This window comes from Lacerta agilis, chromosome 1 (assembly GCF_009819535.1).
Source record: "Lacerta agilis isolate rLacAgi1 chromosome 1, rLacAgi1.pri, whole genome shotgun sequence".
Classification (NCBI taxonomy): Eukaryota; Metazoa; Chordata; class Lepidosauria; order Squamata; family Lacertidae; genus Lacerta; species Lacerta agilis.
The window spans coordinates 16,529,576-16,554,826 of record NC_046312.1 but is presented as its reverse complement, the minus strand read 5'-3'; the positions used below and the strand labels follow the sequence as shown (position 1 = coordinate 16,554,826).

General features: G+C 43.7%; 1 protein-coding gene across 1 annotated transcript in view; it reads left to right on the top strand.

Moving 5' to 3' along the window:
* The first annotated feature begins 344 nt into the window (after positions 1-344).
* The window catches only part of HHIPL1 (HHIP like 1), a 29,893-nt gene continuing 4,986 nt past the window's right edge, over positions 345-25,251 (top strand). Inside the window, exons 1-6 of the mRNA XM_033140091.1 lie at positions 345-644; positions 10,093-10,739; positions 17,207-17,350; positions 19,675-20,003; positions 21,918-22,044; positions 23,382-23,527. Of these exons, the coding sequence (XP_032995982.1) occupies positions 360-644; positions 10,093-10,739; positions 17,207-17,350; positions 19,675-20,003; positions 21,918-22,044; positions 23,382-23,527 (1,678 nt within the window). The 5' untranslated portion in view covers positions 345-359. The remainder of the gene's footprint in view (positions 645-10,092; positions 10,740-17,206; positions 17,351-19,674; positions 20,004-21,917; positions 22,045-23,381; positions 23,528-25,251) is intronic.

The following is a 25,251-nucleotide window of genomic DNA, read 5'->3' as shown; positions in this document are numbered from 1 at the left end:
CGAGCGCGCTCAGGGCGCAGCAGGGCAGCGTCCTCTGCCTTCCCTACCCAACCCGAGGAGGCGGCGGCTGCCTCTCGCCTTCCCCGGCTCCCCTTCGGCGAACGGGGCCCTCAGGGCACGGCGGCGGGAGCTGCCGAAGCGCCAAGGCGCACCGCGACGCGCGCGTTTCGCCAGACCCTCGCAGCGTACGGCTGCGAGAGAGCCCGCGTGAGGGCTGCCAGGAGGCGGCCGCCCGCCCGCCCGCCGAGGGCCATGGCCGGGCGCGAGCCCCGGAGCTGCTGCTGCAGCCGTCGCTTCCTCGCCGCCAGGAGCCCGCGCCTGTCCTGAGCGCAGCAGCAGCAGCGCAGAGGAAGGGAAGCATGGCGCGGGCTCCTCCTGGGCGCCGCCGCCCGTGGCCACTCCTCCTCGCGCTGCTCCTCCACGCGCTGCCGGGGCTGCTGTGGGGCCACCCGCAGTGCCTGGACTTCAAGCCGCCCTTCAAGCCGCCGCGCCCGCTCCACTTCTGCGTGCAGTACTCGGACTTCGGCTGCTGCGACGCCGAGCGCGACGCCGCCCTGCTGGAGCGCTATTACCGAGTGGCCGAGAACTTCGACCAGGCCGCCTACGCCGCCTGCGCCAGCCACCTGCAGAACCTCTTGTGCCAGGTGAGCCTGGTGGGGCCACAACGGCCCGCCCCTTTCCTCCCACCCGCACCCCCCCAAATCCTAGTGAGAGGGGCCTAGTTAGAGTGTGGGACCTGGGTTCAAATCCCCACTCAGCCCTGAAGCGTATTGGGTGACTTCGGGCCAATCGCTCCCTCTCAGCCTGACCTACCACACAGGGGTGTTGTGAGGATAAAATGGAGCAGGTGTACTCCTTGCAGGGCAGCTGGGATATAAACGCAAGGAATAATGTGCCAAGTTTTCACCTAGAGCAGCCAAGCTGGGATAAATAAATGGACAGCACTGCCCTGTCTTGTTGGCAGCCTTCACTCAGCTGCTGCAGAAAAAGGGATAAAGCAGAATGTCCCACCCAGCCAGGTTTAATCCACAAGTCCAGGTATCACATGACTAGAAAGACTGCAGCCTAAGATGCAGCTGGAGTCTTCCATCAGGGTTTCTCAAACTTGGGTCTCCAGCTGTATTTGGACTACATTTCCCATCATCCCTTACCATAGGCCATGCTGGATGGGGTTGATGGCAGTTGCAGTCTATCTATGTCTGCAGGGTCACTGGTTCCCCATCCCTGGAGTTGATGGACAAGGCAGCTTCCTATAATCCTTTCATCCACTGCCAATCCACTGAAGGGCTGTTCTGCCTTGTGAAATGGCACTTCCCTTAGAAACCCTTCCCCATAAACAGATAGGTCCATCCTTCAACAGTCTGCATATTTAGGTAGATGGGATAGATGCTCCACTGTCCCACATGTGTTTGCACCCAGCTCATCTTTATGAAGTATAACCTACACTCTGCTTTCACCCTAGAGGCGAATGTCGAAGTTATCTTCATTGCAGCCAGCTGTGATCCTCTTTACAGGGTTTTGCAAAAGTAGGCTACCCAAGTGATACCTGCATTCTGTCTGGTTCCATATTCACCAGCTTGGTTGGACACAGATGAATGATGCTGTTTCCCTACTGTTAGACATCATATCCCACTCTGTCCATGCACCTTTGCCAACAAAGTGAATGATTTGAGAGGGTTTTTTCCCCCTGTGCGTTAGCCCTACTTTCAGAATCTGCTGGGCAAAAGTAAGAAGCTCTTTGCTCTTCGTAATAGCATGCAGCCTCCTTGTCTTGCTTGCAAAACTTGCTGGACCAAACACATGCTGGTAACATAGATTAATATCAGGACTCTGTGTGTTCTTAAGCCATGAGCTTTCCTCCAGCACCAGGTGCGTTGGACAGGTCTCAATGAACGGGCTGTATAATTCTCATTTGTACAGGATATGCTTTGCCAAGCGATTCTCTTTGCTTGCTTTGTCCATTCTGTGCTCAGTCCCTGTTCCGGAGGATGGTAACTGTTATATAGTGAGTCCAGCCAGTGATAGAATATTAACATATTTATTCATGGCAGCAAGCAAGTAAAAAGACACACACAAACCCAAACCCAGCTGCTATATACAGTATAGGCACTTGGGCTAGCATAGCCAACCCAGGTGAAGCTAATTAAAAGCAATCACTACCTCCCTTAACTATTTCCTGGCTGCTCTGTTACTGTGCTGTGCCTGCAGTTCAGTACACAACATCCCTCCCCTCTTAGCCAAGAACAACCCGGTTATGGATAAAAACAACAACATGGAGCGCGACACACACAATGAAACACCTGAAAGCCCCAACACATGACAGGCATTGCAGAGATTTGCTTGATTTTCCATACTTTTCTGAATCTATTCCTGTACCCTTGCCATAGTAGAACCTGTACTATGCCAAAAAGAGGAGAGAATACCAGTGCCTTGTATATTTTCATTCTATGCATCTTTTGGCAAAATGCCACGAGTGGACTTCCAGTGTGTTAACTTCTATTTCATTTCATACCTGCAACATGTCAACTGGTATTGTCCTATTGAGTCACAGAGCTGCATATTGGAAAGGGACCTAAAGGCTATTTAGAATCATAGTATTGTAGAGATGGAAGGGACCCTGAGAATCATCTAAACCAACCCCCTAGAATGCAGGAATGTGCAGCTATCCCATCAAACTTGCAACCTTGGTGTTATCAGCACCATGCTCTAACAAACTGAGCTAATTGAACTGTTAGTTTATCCTAGGCAGGAACAAATGATTCAGAAGACATTGTTAAATGTTTATATTAATTCACAAGGTCTTACATCATATTTTATTATTCTGCAATGAAACAGGAGGAATTTGCTCCAAAGAAGACACAGGCATGTTGGCATATGATTCTGTGTTGGGCACTGGATCTCTCCCTCATCATTTAGTGAAAGCTAACATGTTGTCTGCACTGGCCGTGAAAGTTGTATGACTTAGGGCATTTCCAGACTGTCACTAGTTTTAAGCGGTATAACACTGGCAAATTCAGGCTGTGCAATTTGCAGTTGTTTGGGAGGTCTTGCCCAACAAATTCACTTCCCTAAAAGTTTGAACTGTTTGAGATAAGGAAAGTGATGGGAAAATGCACCGTAAAGTGTGAGATAACCTTTACTTGATGCAATATTTAACCTTTCCACCAACAAATAAGTATGCATGCTCACTAAATATCGATTAACCTCCTTGCAAACAAATCAGGATGAGTGCTTAATAAATAGGTGGTCTGGAAACACCTTTAGATAGGTGTACCTTGGTTGTTGAAAGGAATCCATTCCAGAAGTCCCTTCGACTTCTGAAAACGTTCGAAAACCAAGACACGGCTTCTGATTGGCTGCAGGAGCTTTCTGCATGCAAATAAAAGCCACAGAAGCTGCATCTGACATTCGGGTTCCAAACAACATTCACAAACCAGAACACTCACTTCTGGGTTTGCGGTGTTTGGGAGCCAAAACGTTAGACTGCCAAGGCATTCGTCAACCAAGGTATGACTGTATTTGGGATAAATGGAGACTAAAAAGAAGCATCTGTTGTAAATGCCAAGGGTTGTGTTCAGTTAAATCCTACTCAGCATAGACTCCTTGAATGTAATGAACCTAAGATAGCCAAGTGCATTACCTTTAGTGGGTCTACTCTTGAGTTGGACTAGCGTGGAATACCATAGGTGCAAGAGTTGTCAAGTTCTTGCAGAGCATTGCTGATGGAGGGCTTGTGGCAAATTTGCAGTGTGTTTTTGTGGTGTTTAGCTCTGGAGATAAAGGTCATAGGTTATGGCCATTGTTTTGTTCCTTATCTTGTATGTCAAAAAACTGCATCGCCCACAGCTCTGAAGTCCCACACACTCCACTTTCAGCCATTCGTCATGCTTATGTTTTTATGCTATAGTAGATGAATAATTTACAGGAATCCATTAGACTGATTTAGGCCCTGCTTCTCAGACACACAGATGGTAATTTTCCTCAAAATGTATTCATTAGTCACATTATTTTGACAAGTGTCTCTGTGTATGAATGTGAATACTCCAAATTCCAGCTCTTCTTATATTTAGTTGTGGTTTATTATATGACATTGTTTCTCTTCCGGGAATAGAATGAAATGTTGATCGCATTGCCCTATCTATTCCATCTGCAATAGCCGAAAGAAACTGTCTATCTGCACTGCTGGCAGTAGCCCTCAAATAGACTGTCAAAGCCCTATCTTTTTTGCCCCTGTGATATTTTATGTTCCTGGAAAGATGGGGGAAACCAACCTCCTAAAGGGAGTTAAAGGGTTGCAAGCTTATCTTGCTTTACTAGAGAATAGAATCATAGAGTTGGAAGATACCCTGAGGATCATCTAGCCCAACCCTGCTGCAATGCAGGAATCCAGCTAAAGCATCCATGACAGATGACCAGCCAACCTCTGCTTAAAAACCTCCAAGGAAGGAGAGTCCACAACCTCCCAATGGAGCAAGTCCCAATGAACTCAGTGGAATGCACTGGATGTCATGGTTAATGCAGTAAATATCTGGTTCACATGTCCATGTCCGTCACCTAAATTGGTGACCTGCATGTGTGAATGCCACAGCTATAGTTCACATCATTTCACCCATGTTGCTTTTTCAGTGGAGACTGTTGGTAAATTCAGCTTTGAGTTTAATTTTATTTATTTGAGACATTTATATGCCTCTTAATTGTTTGTGTTTCTAAGCAGTGTACGTAAGAACAATCCACAGAAAACTGGACAATAAAACAAATAAAGGTTTATAATAAAATTGAACGCTACCTTAAAATGCTTGCTGGAACAAGAAAGTCTTAGTCATGCTCCTGAAGTTCAGCAAGGAAGGGTGCCTTTCTGATCTCAGTTGGGAGGGAGTTGTGTACACGCATGTGTGAATCAACCTTTTCTTAAAAAAGCTTGCACATTAAGGAAAAATACCCTTATCCACGGAAAACAATGTTAACATTTGTTACTGCTTACTGGTTATTTTTCCTTGATGCTTTCAACTGGTCCAGGGCAAAATCAGATACATCCTTATCTTATCCTTACAGAAACCAACACCCACCTCCAGACACCCTTAATTCCCAAGTGAGAGGGTAATATCTAAGAGTCATATTCAAAGTAGTTCTACCGAAATAAATGGGTCTACTTTAAATGTGACTAATGTTGACTATCACCCAGAGTAAAGATTTCATTAGTTACATAAAGCATTGATGGCCATGAATCCTTTCTTGGGCTGCAGTCCTGAGCACAGTGAGTTCTTCCTACACTGGCTAAATAAAAAGTCCTACAATGCTCTTGTTCTGTTCCCATCCATTCATTGAGACTTATGGAAGAACACTTTCTGATGGATTGATTTCTTATTCATGTGCACGACTCTTCAGCTCAGTTAATCTCGAGTGCAGGATTGCAGCCTTGGGAAGCAATCAAGGCATTGTTGAATAGTGGCAAGGGATGGCAAGAAACACAGAAGGGTCTGCTTGATGAAAGCTTATTTATGACACACACAGAAAAGGCTTTGATTTAAGGAATAAGTGCCAGAATGGAGAACATGTATTTATGTGCCAGCGTGCTGAAATGAGGTCCATTGTTCTGCAAAGATGGGATGATTCAGAGAAAATTGTGTGTGGAGCTGTGTATTTCAGATGACTCAGCTTCATTTACCCACTCCCTAACGCTCTTCTTTTCTAAAGGTCAAGTGGTGGAGAATGATTGTCGCTAGCGGTCGAGTTTACTTAAGTAGAATAACAGAGCTGGTAGGGACCACGAGGGTCAAATTGTCCAACCCCCTGCAGTGCAGGAATGTCAACTAAACCACCCATGACAGATAGCCATCCAACCTCTGCTTAAAGGTAAAGGTACCCCTGACCATTAGGTCCAGTTGCGGACAGCTCTGTGGTTGCGGCGCTCACCTCGCATTACTGGCCGAGGGAGCCGGCGTACAGCTTCCGGGTCATGTGGCCAGCATCACTAAGCCGCTTCTGGTGCACCAGAGCAGCACATGGAAATGCCGTTTACCTTCCCACTGGAGCGGTACCTATTTATCTACTTGCACTTTGACATGCTTTCGAACTGCTAGATTGGCAGGAGCTGGGACCGAACAACGAGAGCTCACCCCATCATGGGGATTCAAACTACCGACCTTCTGATCGGCAAGCCCTAGGCTCAGTGGTTTAGACCACAGCACCACCTGCATCCTCTGCTTAAACACCTCTATAAAGGAAAGTCCAGCACCTTCTGAGGAAGTCCATTGCTGAACAGCTCTTACTGTCACAAATTTTGAAAACAAATATATATGAGAGAGGAACATGGGAGGCTGCTTTACACCGAGATCTCCATGTTGAGTTACATCTTATGCAGCATTGTGTTTAAACTCAGCATTGTTTTTGCTGACTTTGCAGCAGGCAGAGAACCTTCCCAGCCCCACCTGGGATCAAAGTGATAGATCCATAGCTGTCAACTTTTCCCTTTTCTTGTGAGGAATCCTATTCAGAATGAGGGAATTTTCATTATAAAAAGGGAAAAGTTGACAGCTATGTATGACATATTTTGGTTACAAATCCCAATAGATCCGTTTTCCCCAATTTAATGAATTATGTAAAGGGAAGTACTGCAACTTCATATTGGACCCAAATGTTTTATATTCCAAAAGCAGCCAGAATTTTATATTGGGGGTGTGGGGTGGGGAAATCACTGCATGCCAAAACATTTTGTTGCAGGATTCCTTTGTGCTCAACAAAATGCAACTTTCCCTGCATGCTTTATGTACCAATATGGTTAAACTATTAGCAAAGAAGACGGAGATTATTGTTTGGCTTTTCTGTAGTACTATAGTTTGCAGATGGGAACTGATAGTAATAGTACTCATATAAAAGGAAATTACAGCAGTTTTCTAAGAAGTTTTGCTGGAGCTGCCAAGCTGATATCATAGATAAACAAATCACACTACAAGAAGAGCAAGCAGTTCCTTGAATCCAGCTGGTTCGGTTAATTTCTTAAGGGAAAATAAAACCTGAGACAGATCACAGCTGCTTAAATGCACAGAACATTTTAGCCAATGAGGCGAACTTTTTACATCACAGTGAATCACATTTCCTAATCCTAATCACAGTGTGGGGTCTCTTGACCCATGTCGATCCAGGCAGCGGGGCTCTTAATATATTTAAGTGAATCAAACCCTGTTAGTTCTATGAGTGGGGTTTTTTTTTAAACTACTTTTTTATGTAAGGGAATTTTACATCTTGTCCTCAGCTGGCCCAGCTGCACGTGGAATTCAGCCAACAATATGACTAAGAGCACCAAATTAAAGTCAGCAAACCAGATGCAATTCTTCAATTGGTTGATTGTAAGGAAAGATGTTCCATAGCAAGCACTGCATGCGTTTTTTTTTTACTTTAGGGTTCAATATTCAGATGATGGCTTTGCAATTGTGAATACTTGTGTAAAGCAATTACTTCACTAAGGCAAAAAGGGGAAAAAAAGAAAAAAAGCATGTGAATTAATATTGTGTACAAATTTCAGCATTTGCCGCCTTCTTTTAAAAAAACTTTTAAATTCTGTTGCCTGTTAGAATAGGCTTTAACTGATGTTTGAGATATCCAGTGAAAGCTCAGTAGGGCTTTTTGTATTCAGAAATCAGTATTTCAGAAGTCAATATTTCAGAACAGCTTCTTACTGCTTCTCAAGTGTAATGAAAACAGAATAAATGACTGAAAATAGGCAGACAGATGTAAATTTGCATGCTGCATACAAATTGCGGAATTTCTGCTTTACATAGTGAGGAATGTGCTATGTGTAATAAATAATCATAATCATAATCATATTTTTATACCCCGCCCATCTCTCTGTGTATGTGTCCTGCTTTGCACACAACACTAATCCAAACTATGGTTTAGTACAGACGAACCATAAGTTGTAACCACTGACTAACTTACAGTTTATAGTTTGTCTAGGACAGCTAAACCACGAGTGGAAAACCACCAGGGAGGAATGAAGTGGGCATTGTCTCCTCTCAGGAGTCTACACATTTGCTCATTTATGCTAAGCCATGGTTTGGCTTAGTGTTATGTGTGAACAAGGGCAGTGTGGTGTGTACTTGCAGCAGATACATCAGCCCAGCTAAGAATGCTGGTTTTGAAAGTAATAGGACATATGCAGTGCCTCTCACCTTGGTTCTGCTTGGCATGGTAATGCCTTGTTTTTTTTTTTAAAGCTGTCTTCTTGAAACATATGTCTGTAGGTCCTTTTTCTTTTGAGGATTTGTTGTTTGTGTTCCACACATCCTCTAAAACATACTGACCCTCTGCTCGCCCCCCAAATGTATACCACATTATCCCTGGCATAAGATCTAAGTTGCAGTGGGGACTCTGGATCCTCTTAAGGTTGTTCTGCATCTTCTTTTTCTGCTTGTATCTTATAGTCCTGTCTTAAAGCAAAAACAACGAGGTTCCTGTGCAGACCTACCATTGCATCTGAATAAGTTTGGACAATAAGTTATGCACATTCTTGGGTTCCAGAGGTGAGAGTTTTCCTCTGGCTGTAAGGAGATCTTGTGGGAACTGGCAATTATCAAACTCCCAAGCTCAGGCAGTTTGGAGTTGCTGGCTGAATTGCAACTGAATAAGAGATTTAAGGACATGCTATATTAGGTTTTTGCTCATAGGAGAAAGTGAAATCAATACAGCTGTTGCCTTAAAACCCAGACCAGCTCTGTCCTGAAACCAATTGCAAGAAAATACTAGATTATCCCCACATGGCATGGAGATACCCCACTGAATCTTGGTGTATGGTAAAGAAATCATTGAGTCAGTTTCTCTCCAAATGCCTTCTGTTTGTCTCTTTGTGGCTAGACAGATGACTAACATTCGCACATTTTGCCATGTGCTAAACTCCCAAGTTTCAGCTGTAGTTGCAGAAAAATAAAAGTAGCTTAATGCCCACATCCTCTTTGCTTTTGCATGCAGAAATATGAGTTGATGTGCAACAAGCCATTCTCTTCCTGAAGTTGCAGCGCACTAGTAAGACGTTGTTGTTGTTGTTGTTGTTGTTGTTCAACATTCTAAAATGTTATAAAATCAACGTAGCTGCAGCTTTAGAACATTTAAACTATCTTGAGCTTTGGGATCTTAACAATATTTAAATAATTGCTTTGCTTGTGATCAATTCTTGTAGTTTGAATCCATTGCTCCGTGTCCGCTTCTCTGGAGCAGCAGAAAGGTTGTTTTCTGCTGCTCCAGAGAAGCGGACATGGAGCAATGGATTCAAACTACAAGAAAGAAGATTTCACCTAAACATTAGGAAGAACTTCCTGACAGTAAGAGCTGTTCGATATTGGAATTTGCTGCCAAGGAGTGTGGTAGAGTCTCCTTCTTTGGAGGTCTTTAAGCAGAGGCTTGACAACCATCTGTCAGGAATGCTTTGATGGTGTTTCCTGCTTGGCAGGGGGTTGGACTGGATGGCCCTTGTGGTCTCTTCCAACTCTATGATTCTATGATTCTATGAATAAACTGGTCTCCAAACATCCAAAGCACAGAGCTAATCTTGACATAGGAAGCTGTCATGTACCATTTTGAACCATCTAACCTAGTATTGTTTCCAGAAAACATCCCCAATAGCTTCAGGAGAGAAGCTTTAAATTGATGCCAATCACAGTCCCTCCCCCCCCAAGCATCAATAGCAGCTTGCAGTGGGGAGCAATTTCCTTTGGGATCACACTGGGAGTGTGTGTGTGTGGGGGGGGATGGTTAGTTCCCACTTCCCTATGGTCTTGATTGCTTCCCTGCATGGCTGTTAGTTGTGGGGGTGGGGACTCTAGACATATTAAGGTTGGGTTTCCCCAAACTTTGGTCTCCAGCTGTTTTTGGACTATAGTTCCCATCATCCCTGACCACTGGTCCTGCTAGCTAGGGATGATGGGAGTTGCAGTCCCAAAACAACTGGCGACACAAGTTTGGGAAAACCTGTGTTAATGCATTCAAGCATTTAATATCACATCTAGTTTGGCCTTTAGTGAACCAAAGCAGAGTCTCCTGTTTGGGCTAATGATACAATGAATGGAAACAACTGACACAGGCTTCCCCCTTTACTTGCAGGAATGCTCCCCCTATGCTGCTCACCTATATGATGCTGAAGACCCTTCCACTCCAGAGAGAACTGTGCCAGGACTATGCAAAGATTACTGCGTACAAGTGTGGCAAACCTGCAGGGCCATGTTCCGTTACATTACCCCGGATGAAGAGTTGCTGTCCCTGGAAGGCAACATGGCAAAGTTCTGTCGTTATTTGTCCCTCGACGACACCGACTACTGCTTCCCCCACCTCTTGGTCAATAGCAATCTCAATCAAAACCTTGGGCTAGTGGTTGCTGATCCAGAAGGATGTCTACAGCTGTGCCTAGCTGAGGTCGCCAACGGGCTTAGGAATCCAGTGGCCATGGTGCATGCAAACGACGGAACGCACAGGTTCTTCATTGCTGAGCAAGTTGGCTTAGTCTGGACCTACCTCCCAGATCGGTCACGGCTTGAAAAACCATTTCTGAACATCAGTGAAGCTGTACTGACCTCACCTTGGGAAGGAGATGAGAGAGGTTTTCTAGGTATAGTCTTCCATCCTAAATTCAAATTTAATGGTAAAGTGTATGTCTACTATTCAATTGAAGTGCAGTATGAAGAGAGAATCCGAATCAGTGAGTTCAGAATTTCTCCTGATGACATGAACTCTGTGGACCATGGTTCTGAAAGGTATTGTATGCACCTTTATCTGTCACATTTATTTAAGATGCTGGAGGGCAAACATGCACATCTAAGGATTGCTTTGGCTGTGTACACATTAGCGGCTTAAAACACAGCAAGTGCTATCTCTCCCATCTCTGTGTGCTGTGTTTCAAGTCACATGTACATGTTGCTGTACACACTAGGGAGGGAGTGGGGATGTATTTACTCAATGTACAGTACAGTGGTACCTCGGTTTAAGAACAGTCCGGTTTAAGAATGATTTGGTTTACAAACTGCAAAACCGGAAATAGTGTCCTGGTTTGAGAACTTTACCTCGGTCTAAGAATAGAATCTGAACGGTGGAAGGGCATTGGCGGTGGGAGGCCTCATTAGGGAAAGCTTGCCTCGGTTTAAGAACGGTTTCGGTTTAAGAATGGACTACTGGAACGGATTACGTTCATAAACGGAGGTACTACTGTATATGTTTGATTTCCCCAGGCTTGCAACCCCCCATAACTCCTATTCATGAAGCTGTCATCTGGGCACAAGCGATGGCTGTTTCAAATGTACACATCTCAGCTTAAGTGCAGTTTCCATTTTCAAATCAGATGGAAACTGGTTACAGAGAAAATGCATTAAAAAGCAGTCGTTTTCAAGAAAATGCAGGCTAGATATGGATTGTAGGTAAATATCAAGTGAACATGGCTTCGAACGCCAGTTGTGGAAGCGAATTGGAGTCAGAGCAAATGGCAATGTGTACACAGTCTAATAGCAACACATTCTGTTACCTGCATCTTAGCATGTTTCCATCGCAGACAGAAAGCTAAAGTCCGATGCATGTGTAGACCAAGCCACACAGAGTAGGAAAGTGTGAAAAAAGTGACGTATAGACAAAATGCAGCTTGTGTTTCCAATGCTTCCTGGCTGCTTCTGGAATACACTGCTCCCCCAGTCTGAGGAGCCCCATAAACTTAAAAAGGTAAAATGTTTTTTCTGAAGATCGCTTCATTTGCCAATGCCACAACTGAAGATGGGCATTGGCTAAGATTGACATCTTAGCCAATGTCAGAGGGCCAAGAAAATGCAGTGGCTCACTAGATTCTACTACACTAGACTCCATACTAGAGTCTGCAAATGAGTGTTCCCTCCTGGGGATTTTCATTTTCTGCAGCATGTGGTTCAGCTGGCTGGGTTTCCGACATCTGGCATGTTTACTAAACTGTTCTGTGTCTACAGACACCTATGGCTCCAATGTCTTTTGCTTTTGGCACGCAATGCTTTCGATAATGACTGTTTAGCTCCAGAAGAATTAATACAGAGCAGATACAGATACAGTGGCTTTGTCCTAGATCAGGGATGGGGAACCTGTGACCCTCCAGCTGTTCGACTCCAGCCCCAGGAAGCATGGCCTGTGGTCAAGGATGATGGGAACTGTAGTCCAACATCTGGAGGGCAACAGGCCACCCTCCCTGGTCAAGATGACTTCCCTTCCCTTTATAGCCTTAAGATTGCATTAACAGAAACAAATCATGCTTTAAGTGTTCTCAAGGGGCCGAAATGTTTTGCAGAGCTGTTCATAGGAAATAATATTTAGAATTCAGATAATTCAGCCTCCAACTGAAAGATGTTCTTGTTGTGTTGCACATTGGCATGTATAGATCTCTGTGCTTCTCAGTTCCCTTCTTCACAGCGCATTTGCACTGAAGTTTGCTGCAATTCCCACTTAGTTTGTGAAGAGCAAAGTTGCTGCTCAAAAGGCAAGGGTGATATCATTGTGATGTATGCGTGAGAACTCAAGTATGTTTTATTTCCTCCCATGACTTTGCTGCCAGGACTCGAGCCCACTGTGGTGATTGACTCCAGTGATCTGAGGGGCGTTGGGTCTGTTCTGTCTGTGCTTCATGACCCTGCCTGCCTAATGGAAGGGACTGCAAGGGAGGCAATCCACACCTTTGCACCAGTAGGACAGGGCAGTTGACACTCTCGACCCTCCTAAAATCTTCCTGGTCTGGTTTGCTCACCAATATGAGATTCTCTTGTTGGTTTATGGCAGGGGTCAGCAACCTTTTTCAGCCGTGGGCCGGTCCACCGTCCCTCAGACCATGTGGTGGGCCAGACTATATTTTTTTTGGGGGGGGGGGGAGGAACGAATTCCTCTGCCCCACAAATAACCCAGAGATGCATTTTAAATAAAAGCACACATTCTACTCATGTAAAAATACGCTGATTCCCAGACTGTCTGCAGGCCGGATTGAGAAGGAGATTGGGCTGCATCAGGCCCACAGGCCTTAGGTTGCCTACCCCTGGTTTAGAGCTACTTTTGTCAGAACAAAATAGGGAGGCAAGCCCTGCCTCCTGCTAGGGCTGCATGGCGAATACATGGCTTGGATGCTAAGATAAATTAATAAAGTTCATGCAAGGAAATATTCCCACAATGTATTTCCCCCTGCAACCACCTGAGCCCTGCAAAAGCCTCTTGGTTTGTAGGGTGGGGGGCAGGGTTTTTATTCGGCCAGAACTTCCAGCACTTCTTAGGTGGACGCCATTGCCATTCTAAGAGAACGAGGGAGGTGTTCATGGTGAGTTCTGGGACCTCTTTTTCTGGAAAAGTAGCACTGGTGGGGAGGTGTCTACCTTAGGGAGGTAAAGGTAAAAGGTGGCGCTGTGGTCTAAACCACTGAGCCTCTTGGGCTTGCCATTCAGAAGGTCGGCGGTTCGATTCCCCGCAATGGGGTGAGCTCCTGTTGCTCTGTCCCAGCTCCTGCCAGCCTAGCAGTTCGAAAGCACACCAGTGCAAGTAGATAAATAGGTACCACTCTGGCGGGAAGGTGAACGGCATTTCCGTGCGCTCTGGTTTCCGTCACGGTGTCCTGTTGCACCAGAAGCGGTTTAGTCATGCTCGCCACATAACCCAGAAAGCTGTCTGCTGTCAAACGCCGGCTCCCTTGCCCTAAAAGCGAGATCAGTGCCACAACCCCATAGTTGCCTTTGACTGGACTTAGCCGTCCAGCGGTCCTTTACCTTTTTTACCTGAGGGAGGTATGGAAGGGTTGCTCGTCAAGGTTGGAATTGGCCCAAATCAGGTGATTTCTGTAGTGGCAGAAAGGACATTTTCCTTTCTAGCAGATAGGGCAGTGGGGTTTAGGAGCCTTATGGCCAAACACTAGGTCAACAACACCCTCAGCAGAAAACAGGAAAAGATGGACAATGGGGTCAGTTGGCCTGGAGCCGGGGTGTGGCATACCTAGGTGTGTAGCAACAGACCAGGTTTCCTTAGGTTGATCAGGAAACGGCGATTCAAATGGCAGGGCTAATTGTGTAAAGGAGGTTGATGCAACTAGATGTGCAACTGCGGCCGTTTATTAGCACGTCTTTGGAAAGCAAGTAGGAAAAGATAACGTCAGGTGACCTTCATTTTGTTTTCCATTGAACCGCCTGGGCTCTTGGAACACAGGAGAACAGTTCCAGCTGGACTGCCTTTTGTTTGGTTGTACTTAGGGCGTCTCCAGACATTTAGCTCGACATGAGGTCATCATGACAAAACAGCAGCGAGGAAGGGTGAAAAGCAACACCAGGCCACTTTAATCACTGCAGGTAGAAGTGGGTCTTTAAGTGGATTTGTGTCTTGGCCAGCAAATAATTTTCTTCATAATTGTGTGTGTGTGTGTGTGTGTGTGTGTGTATGCATGCCTGTGGGTGGGTGGACAGAATGAGAGGGGACATGATAACAAAATGTTAAGATGGCACATGGGATGGAGAAACTGGAGAGAGATAAGTTTTCCTTTCTGTTGTAATACTAGAACTCCGGACCATCCAGTGAGGCTGACTGCTGGGAAGATTCAGAACAGACAAAGGAAATACTTATTCAATCAGCGCATAGTTAAATTATGATTCTATGGGTGGCTTTAACAGAGGATTAGACAGATTTTGTGGAGGAGAAGGCTATCAGTAGCTACTACCCATGAGGACTGTGTTCCTCCTCTGCTATCAGAGGCAAGTAATCTCTTGAGTACTGGCTTTTGGAGCAAGGATAGTATTGCTTATGTCCTGATTGTGGGCTTCCAAGAATGCATCTGGTCAGCCACAGTGAGAACAGGCTGCTGGACTAGATGGGCTTTTGGCTTGATCCAGCAAAACTCTTCTTATGTCCTTAAAGACCACAATGGGCCTCAGTCCTGTATACCTGAAGGAGTGTCTCCACCCACATCGTTCAGCCTGGACACTGAGATCCAGCACCGAGGGCCTTCTGGCGGTTCCCTCATTACGAGAAGTGAGGTTACAGGGAACCAGACAGAGGGCCTTCTCGGTAGTGGCGCCCACCCTGTGGAACACCCTCCCACCAGATGTCAAGGAAATAAGCAGCTATCCTATTTTTAAAAGACATCTGAAGGCAGCCCTGTTTAGGGAAGTTTTTAATATTTAATGCTGTATTGTTTTAACACTTGATTGGGAGTCGCCCAGAGTGGCTGGAGAAACTCAGCCAGATGGGCGGGGTACAAATAATAAATTATTATTATTATTACTAAGCTGGAATGTGTGCAGAGGAGAGTGACCAAGATGATCAAAGGTCTGGAAACCAGGCCTTATGAGGAACGGTTGAAGGAAGTGGGTACGCTTAGCCTGGGAAAGAGGAGACTGAGAGGAGATATGATAGCTATTTTAAATATCACAAGGGCTGTCACATGGAAGAGGGAACAAGCTTATTTTCTCCTGCTCTGGAGGGTAGGACACAGACCAATGGGCTTCAAATTACCAGAAAGGAGATTCCAACTAAACATACAGAAGAACTTTCTGACAGTAAAAGCAGTTCAGCAGTGGAACAGACTCCCTCAGGAGGTTGTGGACTCTCTTTCATTGGAAGTTTTTAAGCAGAGGTTAGATGGCCATCTGTCATGGATGCTTTAGTTGGGGGGGGCCTCCCTTACAATTCTATAATGCTATGACTCTAAGACCTGTTTCTAGTAATAATTGAATGTGGTTATCTACCCCTTTTATGTATGTCCTCCAGATAGGAACTACAGGCTTATCCTGCAAGCATGGCTCACTGTGTGTTTTGCCTTTACTTTAAAATTCAGACAGTGTTTCCTTCGGATTCCCTACTAAGCATGTATTCATCTTGCTCCATTATATATTTAAAACCAATTCGGAGATTTGTGAGGCATATTGTATACAGTGCTGTATTCTTGCTAAGGCAGCTCTGTGGTGTGTGTATCTGTGCTGGTTCAGCTCAAGAGCTGAAACGCTTGGAAGATGAACAACGTCTGGGGGAAGGGTGGGAATGAAAGGATCTTGGCTTTATCTTCATAAAATCAAGTGTTAACACTTTTGCCTCATGCAGTTTTGCTCTTGTGGTTTGTGGAATACAGTTCCCATACTTTTACTTTCTACATTAAAAAAAGTAAACCTTTTTTATGGAACACAAATTGATTCAGAAACGTGGCAAACTGAACTTAAGATGGGAAAAGTGGGAAATGGAAAGCGACTAAAATGGACAGATTCACCCATCATTAAGATAATAAATGCATCCATCCCTACCTAAGCAACAGTTATAATTCCTTACAAATGCTATACTCTGATTTGAACAAAGTAAAAAAAGAAACGATCCTTTCAAAAGAAGGTGGCTTGTTTTCAAGGATCTGTAAGGAATTGTGACATTGTCAAGGATGGTCAGGCTGTGGTCCTTCGGGTACTCATGGACTCCAGCTCCAATCAGCTCCAGCCATCATGGCTGGTGGTCAAGGATGATGTGAGTCGTTGTCCAACAGCAGCTGGAGAGTCAAGGTTTCCCAGTCCTGCTTTGTGTCTTCAGTCAAAGCAAAACCAAACACCTTTGCACTTTTTATTGCCAAGTTCAAAAGAGGAGTTGGACGGTACATATATGCATTCAGTTCATGCACATTTTATCCAGAGTTTCACAGCCATCTAATACTTTGTGTTATATATATATATATATATATATATATATATATATATATATATGTATGTATGTATCAATAAATAGGCGCACACACATATGCCTATTTATTGATACATATTCATAGATATGCAAAAATACACACCCATTACAAAGCATCTTTTTATAATATGCTAAGATAAAACAGCTACTTAGTCTAGAAAAGAACAAAGTTAAAAAGAAGAAAAGACAAGAAAAAGAGAAACCTAAAAAAAAAGAGAGAGGGGAAAGAAGGTGGGGTAGGAACTACAGAAAGATAGAAAAGAGTAAAAGGACTTTTGGCTCTCTGTCCTGCAACTACCTATAATATTCATTCCTTAAAATCCAACCGTTATATCTTTTATAAACCAGTATTTTTTTTCCAGTCTCCAAATCCCGGTATTACAAGTCCATTTTCTGTTTCACACACACACACACAAAAAGTCCATAACAAATTTCCAGCCCTTAACAAACGTCAACAGGCTTCGCTTTGTTGTTTTATTGTTCATCTGTATTGCTAATGTTTTGCTGCTATGATTATTTCTCTCTCTTCTCTCTGCAGGGTAATTCTCGAGATAGATGAACCAGCTTCCAATCATAATGGAGGCGAGTTGTTGTTTGGAGATGATGGTTATCTTTACATCTTCACTGGAGATGGGGGAATGGCCGGTGATCCTTTCGGGTCGTTTGGAAATTCTCAAAACAAGTAGGAGTCTGACAGACATGTTCTTTTTGGGAATCGGGCAGCCAGGCTGCACTCTGTTGATTTTATGTAGAAGTCAGATTAGGTTCAGCAGTAGTACATACTCTTGCTGCTTTGCTTGTCCTCGGGTTGCATGCTGGGCTAGTCAGTGCAATAATGCAACCTTCCCCAACCTGATGCCCTCTGGATGGTCTGGACTACAATTCCTATCATCCCTGACCATTGGCTATGCAGACTGGGGCTGATGGGAGTTGTAGTCCAGAACACCCAGAGGGCATCAGCTTGGAGAAGGCTGACATAATGGCAAGCTCTTATGTAGCAGATTTTGTGTATTTTGTGAGTTGGCAAATTTCTGCCTAATTTGCCAACTTTTGTACAATTAGTGCAAAAAATAAAAAGGTACCTTTGGTTCCAAATGCAAAAACACTAGCTGTTTGTCAGTATTTGTCACCAGCAACCTAATGTTATTGTCCAGCATAAGTTTCTGAGCTGTGAATATGGCACATTAAATATGACTGATTCACACACAAGTCTATTCCACACCTGTAAGGAAACACTGTTTACCTTCCCACCGGAGCAGTACCTATTTATTTACTTGCACTTTTTGGCGTGCTTTTGAACTGCTAGGTTGGCAGGAGCTGGGACTGAGCAATGGGAGCTCATCCCGTTGCGGGGATTCAAACCACCAACCTTCTGATTGGCAAGCCCTAGGCTCTGTGGTTTAGACCACAGCACCACCCGCACTCCTGTATATATATATATATAGAGAGAGAGAGAGAGAGAGAGAAATTTTTTTTGCTTACGTATTGCATTAATTTCAAAACACGAAACAATATCCTTAAGAGGTTCCCAACCCCTGGACTTCCGCCCACCCCCCTCCCTGGTTTCCAATCATTAACTCTTTTCTGCGTCTTTGTACCTTTATCTGATTTTTTCACCTCCATTATTAAAATCTCTCCCTGATACATCACAAGTGTTACTCTAAGCCTGCTAACCTTTTAAAATGTTTACAGTCCTCCTTCAGATATTCTACAAAAGGAGCCCAACCTTCCATAACTTTTCCCATGCCTCACATTGTATATTATACCCCACATCTTTTGCCTAATTTAAAATTACCGATTTTACTTCTTCATCTTTTGTCTCCCACTCCAACAACATTTTATGTACTTTTGGTGTAGAACCTTTTCATTACTTTCCAACAGATCTTTTTGTAATCTTGAGATTTCTTTCCCCAAACCCACTTTTTTATCCAATTTAAATATATCATTTATGTGGTGATATTGGAGCAAATCAGTAAACAAATCTTTTATATTTTCCATACTTCTTCAATTTCAGCTGATTTTCCTCCTCTATCAGCAACTCTCTATAAGTTAACTAACCTCTTTCCATATTTAATTTTTTGACTGCTAACACTTCTAGTGGTGATATCCACAATGGGGTCTTATTTTCCAATAAATTCTTATATTTGTCCCATATATTATGTAATGATTTCCTTACAATATGATTCAAAAAGCTGAATTTACCGTTGTCCAGAACTGAGCTTGCTTTTCTGGTAGCTTGATACCCACCTCAGTCAGTGGCCAAGGAAGATTTTAAAGAAATCATTAAAGCTACTAGTTTAAATATGTCACACGGATGACCGCAGAAGGGCATATCCTTGGGAAGCATTCTCAATAGTCTCTTTGAAATAAGATGGTCTTGCTCCAAGTTCTGGTGTGTGAACGTCCAGAATAAACACTCTCAGCTTGGTAGTCTCACTAGAAAGCCCAGTGATGGCACGGGCAGTCGACCGGCCCTTCTGCCAATCATTATCGCAATTTTTAGGGTTTCTGCGAGGAAGAATGCATTCCAAACCACCTATTATTTACATAAGCAGAAGGGTTTAACGATATCTTTTCACCTGGTATGGCTTGTGAGGAAGAAAGACATGCATGCTTATTAATTCACCTTTCCGGTGAATTTAGTAGAAAACTTGGGTGAGTAGCAGAACACATTAAAATACATTCAGGAAGCACACAATTCAAATGGGATCAAAACAGACAAAAACACAGTCAGCTGAAAATACATTTGCACACATTATGCAGCCCACCTCAGAGACCAGCCATTGCTTAATGAAACGCTTGATTCATTTACCAAATCACTTCTGGTTATTTAATATGCCGTGCAAAATCTTCAAAAACATCCGTTTGAACGCCTAATAAGATTGATATATGCACTGTTAGTCTCCTTGCTCATGGAAACCTTGCTGCTGTGTTCATGTATTGCAATAATCTAATGGAAGGGAAAGTTTTAACAGAACGTTATTTTGGTGTCTTGCCCTTTGACAGGTCAACGCTCTTAGGCAAAGTCCTCCGGATCAATGTGGACAACAACGACCATGGGCCTCTTTATAGAATCCCTCCGGACAATCCTTTCATTAACGAGCCGAAAGCCCGGCCAGAAGTCTACGCTTATGGGGCGAGGAATATGTGGCGCTGCTCTTTCGACAGAGGTGACCCCTACACAAAGGAAGGGAAAGGCCGGCTTTTCTGTGGCGACGTGGGGCAGAATAAATTCGAAGAAATCGACATAGTAGAGAAAGGGAAAAATTACGGCTGGAGAGCAAGAGAAGGGTTTAGCTGCTACGACAAAAAGCTTTGCACCAATTCCTCATTAGGTGATTATGGCTTCTGAGTAACGGAATTGGGCAGTGAATTGCTTTGGCGATTTTGGCAATTTGGATTGCCTGTTTGGAAGCACACATTTTGGGCACATCAGGCTTCAGGCAGCTAGATCACTACCCGTGTGTGTGTGTGTGTGTGTGTGTGTGTGTTGGGGTGGGACGCTCCTGGGACATAAAGGGGATGGAGATGTCACAAACCTTTGGTATTATTATTATTATTATTATTATTATTATTATTTCAATTTATATACTGCCCTTTATCAAAAGATCCCCGGGCGGTGAACAACACTAAAAACACATTACAGAACATCAATGATAAAAAAACATAATAAAAAGCATACTGGCAGACAGCCTTATAATAAAATAGTCAGTATAATAACAATCCTCTCCCCCACATTTTCACAGGCCATAGATTAATTAATAGCCATAGACCTGGGTAAAGAGGAATGTTTTTGCCTGACCCCTAAAGACATGTAAGGATGGTGCCAAGACAGTCTCATGGGGAGAGCAGTTCACAATCGGGGAGCCATCATAGAAAACGCCCATTCTCTTGTTGCCACCCTTTGAACCTCTCTGGGATGGGAAACATAAGAGAAGGGCATCGGATGACAAGCACAGGGACCGGGTCAGTTCTTATGGGAAGAGGCGGACCTTAAGAAATTGAGGTGTTGAGGTGTTTAAGGCTTTATAGGTCAAAACCAGCATTTAGAATTAGGCTTGGAAACTAACCGGCAGCCAGTTCAGTTGTGCAAGGATTGGTGTCATATGCTCAAACCGTCTTGTTCTGGTGAGCAATCTGGCCACTGGTAGGCTGTGTCCAGGCTTGAAGAGTCACAAGCCGCAGACTTAGCTTCAGACTTTCCAGTCACAATTTCAGGCCGGGAGGAGGGGAACTGAATCGCAGAATGTGTGCTGAAGCAGACTTGCTGCTCTTCAGATTATACAGCCAGTGAGAAGTGGAAAGGGAATCTGAGCTGCTGTTCCGTTGCTGCTGTTCCACTTCTTAGCCAGCTATGTTGCTAATGATGCCTCAGTGTGCCAGATTTTCAGAGTGGTTGCATTATGGATTCGACAAATATGTGGAAAAAACAAATTTAGCTCTGCTGTGCAGACTATTACTTAATGAAAATCCCACAGAGGCATACATATTACCGGCTTTTGCGTTCTGTTTTTTCCTTAGGAAATGCATTTTTTAAAAAAACACACATAAGGGATAAATAAGCCTACATATTTGGAAGCAAGCCTTGTTGATTTCACTGGAACTTGATTCCATAATGCTTACAACCACAGTCTAGTTAGAGCAATAAAAACCTAGTTTCTAAACTATTCATCCCATGCACAGATTAGTCATTCTATTTGTTGTTGTTTTTTTAAAAGCTACCTTGTCTTTTATAAAATGCCATCACTGCTGCCTTGAAAACAAGCCAGCCTCTTACATTTTGAGCCAGGTCAGTAGAGAAGGGTTGTGAAATCTAGACTTCAGATCAGACGGCCAGCAGGCAAGTCTAGACTTCAGACTGGAGTGTCATCTGAACTAAATTGGCTAACTAGATCTGAGCAAAAGGGATGAATGTCAGCCCAGGTCTGTATCCCGATGACTGACGCTCATAAGCAGTATTGCAGTTTGCTTCTCCTTTTAATTGTCACCAGATTGAAATAATAAATCAGATGGTGAAGAAACCATTACGAGCTCAGACATCATGTGCATTTAGGCTGGTATTCTTTCATCAGGTCATTCTCCCATTCTTGTTGGAAGAAGCAGAGTGATCCAACAGGTGGTGCCTTTCCCCTGTGAAAAATTGTTTGTAGACGCTTTCCAGCCTTCAGTGAACCCTGATATATGAATGATTATACAATGGCTGATTTGCATCCTCCAGGCATGATAATTCTCTTTTCCCCACTCTGCAGATGATGTTCTGCCCATATATGCTTATCCACACAAAATGGGGAAGTCGGTGACAGGAGGCTATGTCTATCGGGGTTGTGAGTCTCCAAACTTGAATGGGGTGTACATATTTGGAGATTTTATGAGCGGGTAAGTGACAAGCAGAGCAGGTGAGAAACAAACAACTCCAGCCAGAATCGGAGATGAGAGGGTCTGTCAGTTTCATATATCCCAGTTTCCTCATTCCCCACCCCCATCTTAAATTCAGTTCTCTACATTTTGCAGCAATTTTATTTTACTTTTTTTTTTAAAAGAACATCCTCATGAAAATCATTTAATGTGAAATTCTCCTAATAAGCACATTTTAATGCACACTTTCCCTTAATATATGCATTTTTTGTAAACATTGTTGGCTGGAGAAATGCATTTGAAAATTCAGATCAGCATGAACTTTGAAGGATAGCTCTGTTTTTGCTTTACATTATTGTTTCAGAAAGCGCCAATTATATATATATTGTGGCTTTAAATGCATACCGAATGAAATTCTTCCTCTTGGAATTTTCAAGTATGAGATGTAAAAACCTATCGCACTGTAAACACTTACCGGCTATCTGCCAATGATTGCTTAGAATTCAGCCACTAATACATTATCACAACTGACTCATGTATCCCATTATCCTATGTTTTTATTTTTGTACTATAGGATGAGGGGTGAATGCTGCTGTTCCATGTGTAAACGTGCTTTGCATGCAGTCAGATTTATATTTAACTTAAGTCCAGAGGAATCCCAATATTTTGCCCTGCCATAAACGTTTTCAAAAAATTGTCTTTAGTTAAAATAGTTTTTGACAGATTGATATATTCTCAGTGCTTAATACTTTGCTTCCAATTACAGGTGGCCTTTCTAGCCTTCATGGTTTTAAAGCTCACATGTGCCCTAACTTTAATAGACCAGTTATATGCCAATGTTTAACTGGAGTTAGCAATATATATTCCATGGGTTTCATGTGCAAGTTGCCATGGCTTATGTGCTCCAAGGAATCCCACCTTTGCCTCTTTAAAAAAAAAGTTTCTAGTCCTCATGATTAAGATGGCAATAGGGTTTAGGTACTGGAAATAAGAAGACAATTTAAAAGGTAAAAAAATTCGTTATGTTCTCATCCTTGTAGAACAAAGACTGACCTTCAGCTGTACTTTGACACCTACCCTGTTCAATATGCAAATGATGTTCATCACTCGCGGTCAGAGCTGCAAATTAATCTGGCTCAGGAGTGCACTTCAGCTGTGCCAAAAATGCAGACAGTCCTTATGTGCATCTTCAGTTCCCATTTGCCATTGAAGGCAGCCAGTGTTCTGGAGAGAGGGAGGAAACACGTTTAATCGTTTTGATTGGAGCAAGCGTAAATGAAGTTCTCTCTCAAATTGTTTTATGCTAGTTAATAAGTGCCCGCCCCCTCTGGGCGCCTCATTTGCTTTTTGTCATACAGGCGCCTCATGTCCTTGAGAGAGAATCGAGCAACTGGGGATTGGCAGTACAATGAAATATGCATGGGAACAGGTCAAACCTGCATGTTTCCTGGACTTATCAATAACTACTATCAGTATATCATCTCTTTTGCTGAAGACGAGGCCGGTAAGCACTAAATTGCTAAACATCATGTGTGGCTAACCCTCTCAGGTCTTTGGACAAATGTAATTCTTAATAATAATAATAATAAATTTTTATTTATACTCCGCCCTTCCCCGCCAAACCGGGCTCAGGGCGGCTAACACCAATAAAATCACAACGAAAACATAAAACAATTCATTAAAATACAGATTTAAATGCAATTTAAAATTTTAAGTTAGACTGCAGCCTCATTTTTAAGTAGCCCACCAATCACACCAAAAGTATGAAACATCAGGGTTAAACTGAAACCAACCCAAAGGCCAGGTGGAACAGCTCCGTCTTGTAGGCCCTGCGGAAAGATGCCAAATCCCGCAGGGCCCTGGTCTCTTGTGACAGACCGTTCCACCAAGTTGGGGCCAGTACTGAGAAGGCCCTGGCCCTAGTTGAAGCCAACTTAGCATTCTTGTGGCTCGGGACCTCCAAAAAGTTATTATTTGAGGACCTTAAGGTCCTACCCGGGACATACCAGGAGAGACAGTCCCTTATTCCTCGGGTGCCAGATTCTTTGCTCCAAAGCCCTCTTCCTCAGCCCACCTTAGGTCCGCTGCAACTCTGTGCAATTGATCCATCAAGCTTTTAGTGTCCGTCCCCCCCCATTCCATCGCCTTTCTCCTGGAAAACATATTCACTGCTAAGACAGGTTGGCAACACACCATTATGATTTGGGCAGGGACCACAGCTGAGTTGCAGAGCACATGCTTTGCTCTGGTTCAGTCCTTGTCATTCTGCAGGTGAGGCTTGGAAAGGCTCCTTCTCATACCCCTGGAGAGCTTCTGCCAAGTCCAATGTGCAGTGCCAAGTCAGGTGCCTGTGTTTCTCCTCCACCCTCTTCATTTGGATGGTGTTTTCTTCTACAGTTTTTTTTTGCAGGTTTTCCACCCACCCCAGGATGACATATTTTTTTTCCATTGGAACAGTGACAGTGAAGTGGTAATGGCAGCAGAGGTTTCTCTACCCCACAACAGGGTTGCTTGGTGTTGCTGGATCTCTCCCTCTGCCTCCCTTTCTGCTGTTGGAGGGGAAGAGCTGATCTGTCCTTTGGCCCCTGGGATGCCCTAACTCATGAAAGTTCCATTTCGGCTCATCCTAGCTAGCGCCTGTTTCTATTCTCCATGAATCTATCTAATCGTTGTGGGTTTTCTTTTCTTTTTTTAAAAGTCTATCAAGTAGCTATCAGCACATCTTGCAATAATGAATTCCATAAATTACTTGTGCATTTCACGGAGAAGCGTGATCCCAAATCAACCCTCAATCAGTTTCATTGGTTAAGGCTAACTCTTGAAAAAGATAAGCTTTCAGTTGTTGAAATTGGAAACTAATGATGATAGCCACCGTCAGAGTTTCTATATGACAAATAAAACCGAGGGTGCTCAGTTATATGGATGATTCCTTGGTCCATGGATTTGGAGACTTCAGGGACGAGAGGAAGGACCTTTGAGATAGTGACGCTCCCTTGGGCAGTTCTGTTGATTAGATCTGCAGCGTGATTCACTCGAGACGGGTTTATAAGAGAAATTTCATTTTACAACCCATAGCACATGCAGGCAAAAGCGTCACCCCATCGGTGTTGAACCTTGTTGCTAAGCAGCAGCATCCACAATTTTGCAGTTTACGAGTTTTGGCTCTCAGCAATTGTAAACCGAAGTTTCTTGGCATCTGCGATTGTGACTCTTCGCCAAGATCCCTGA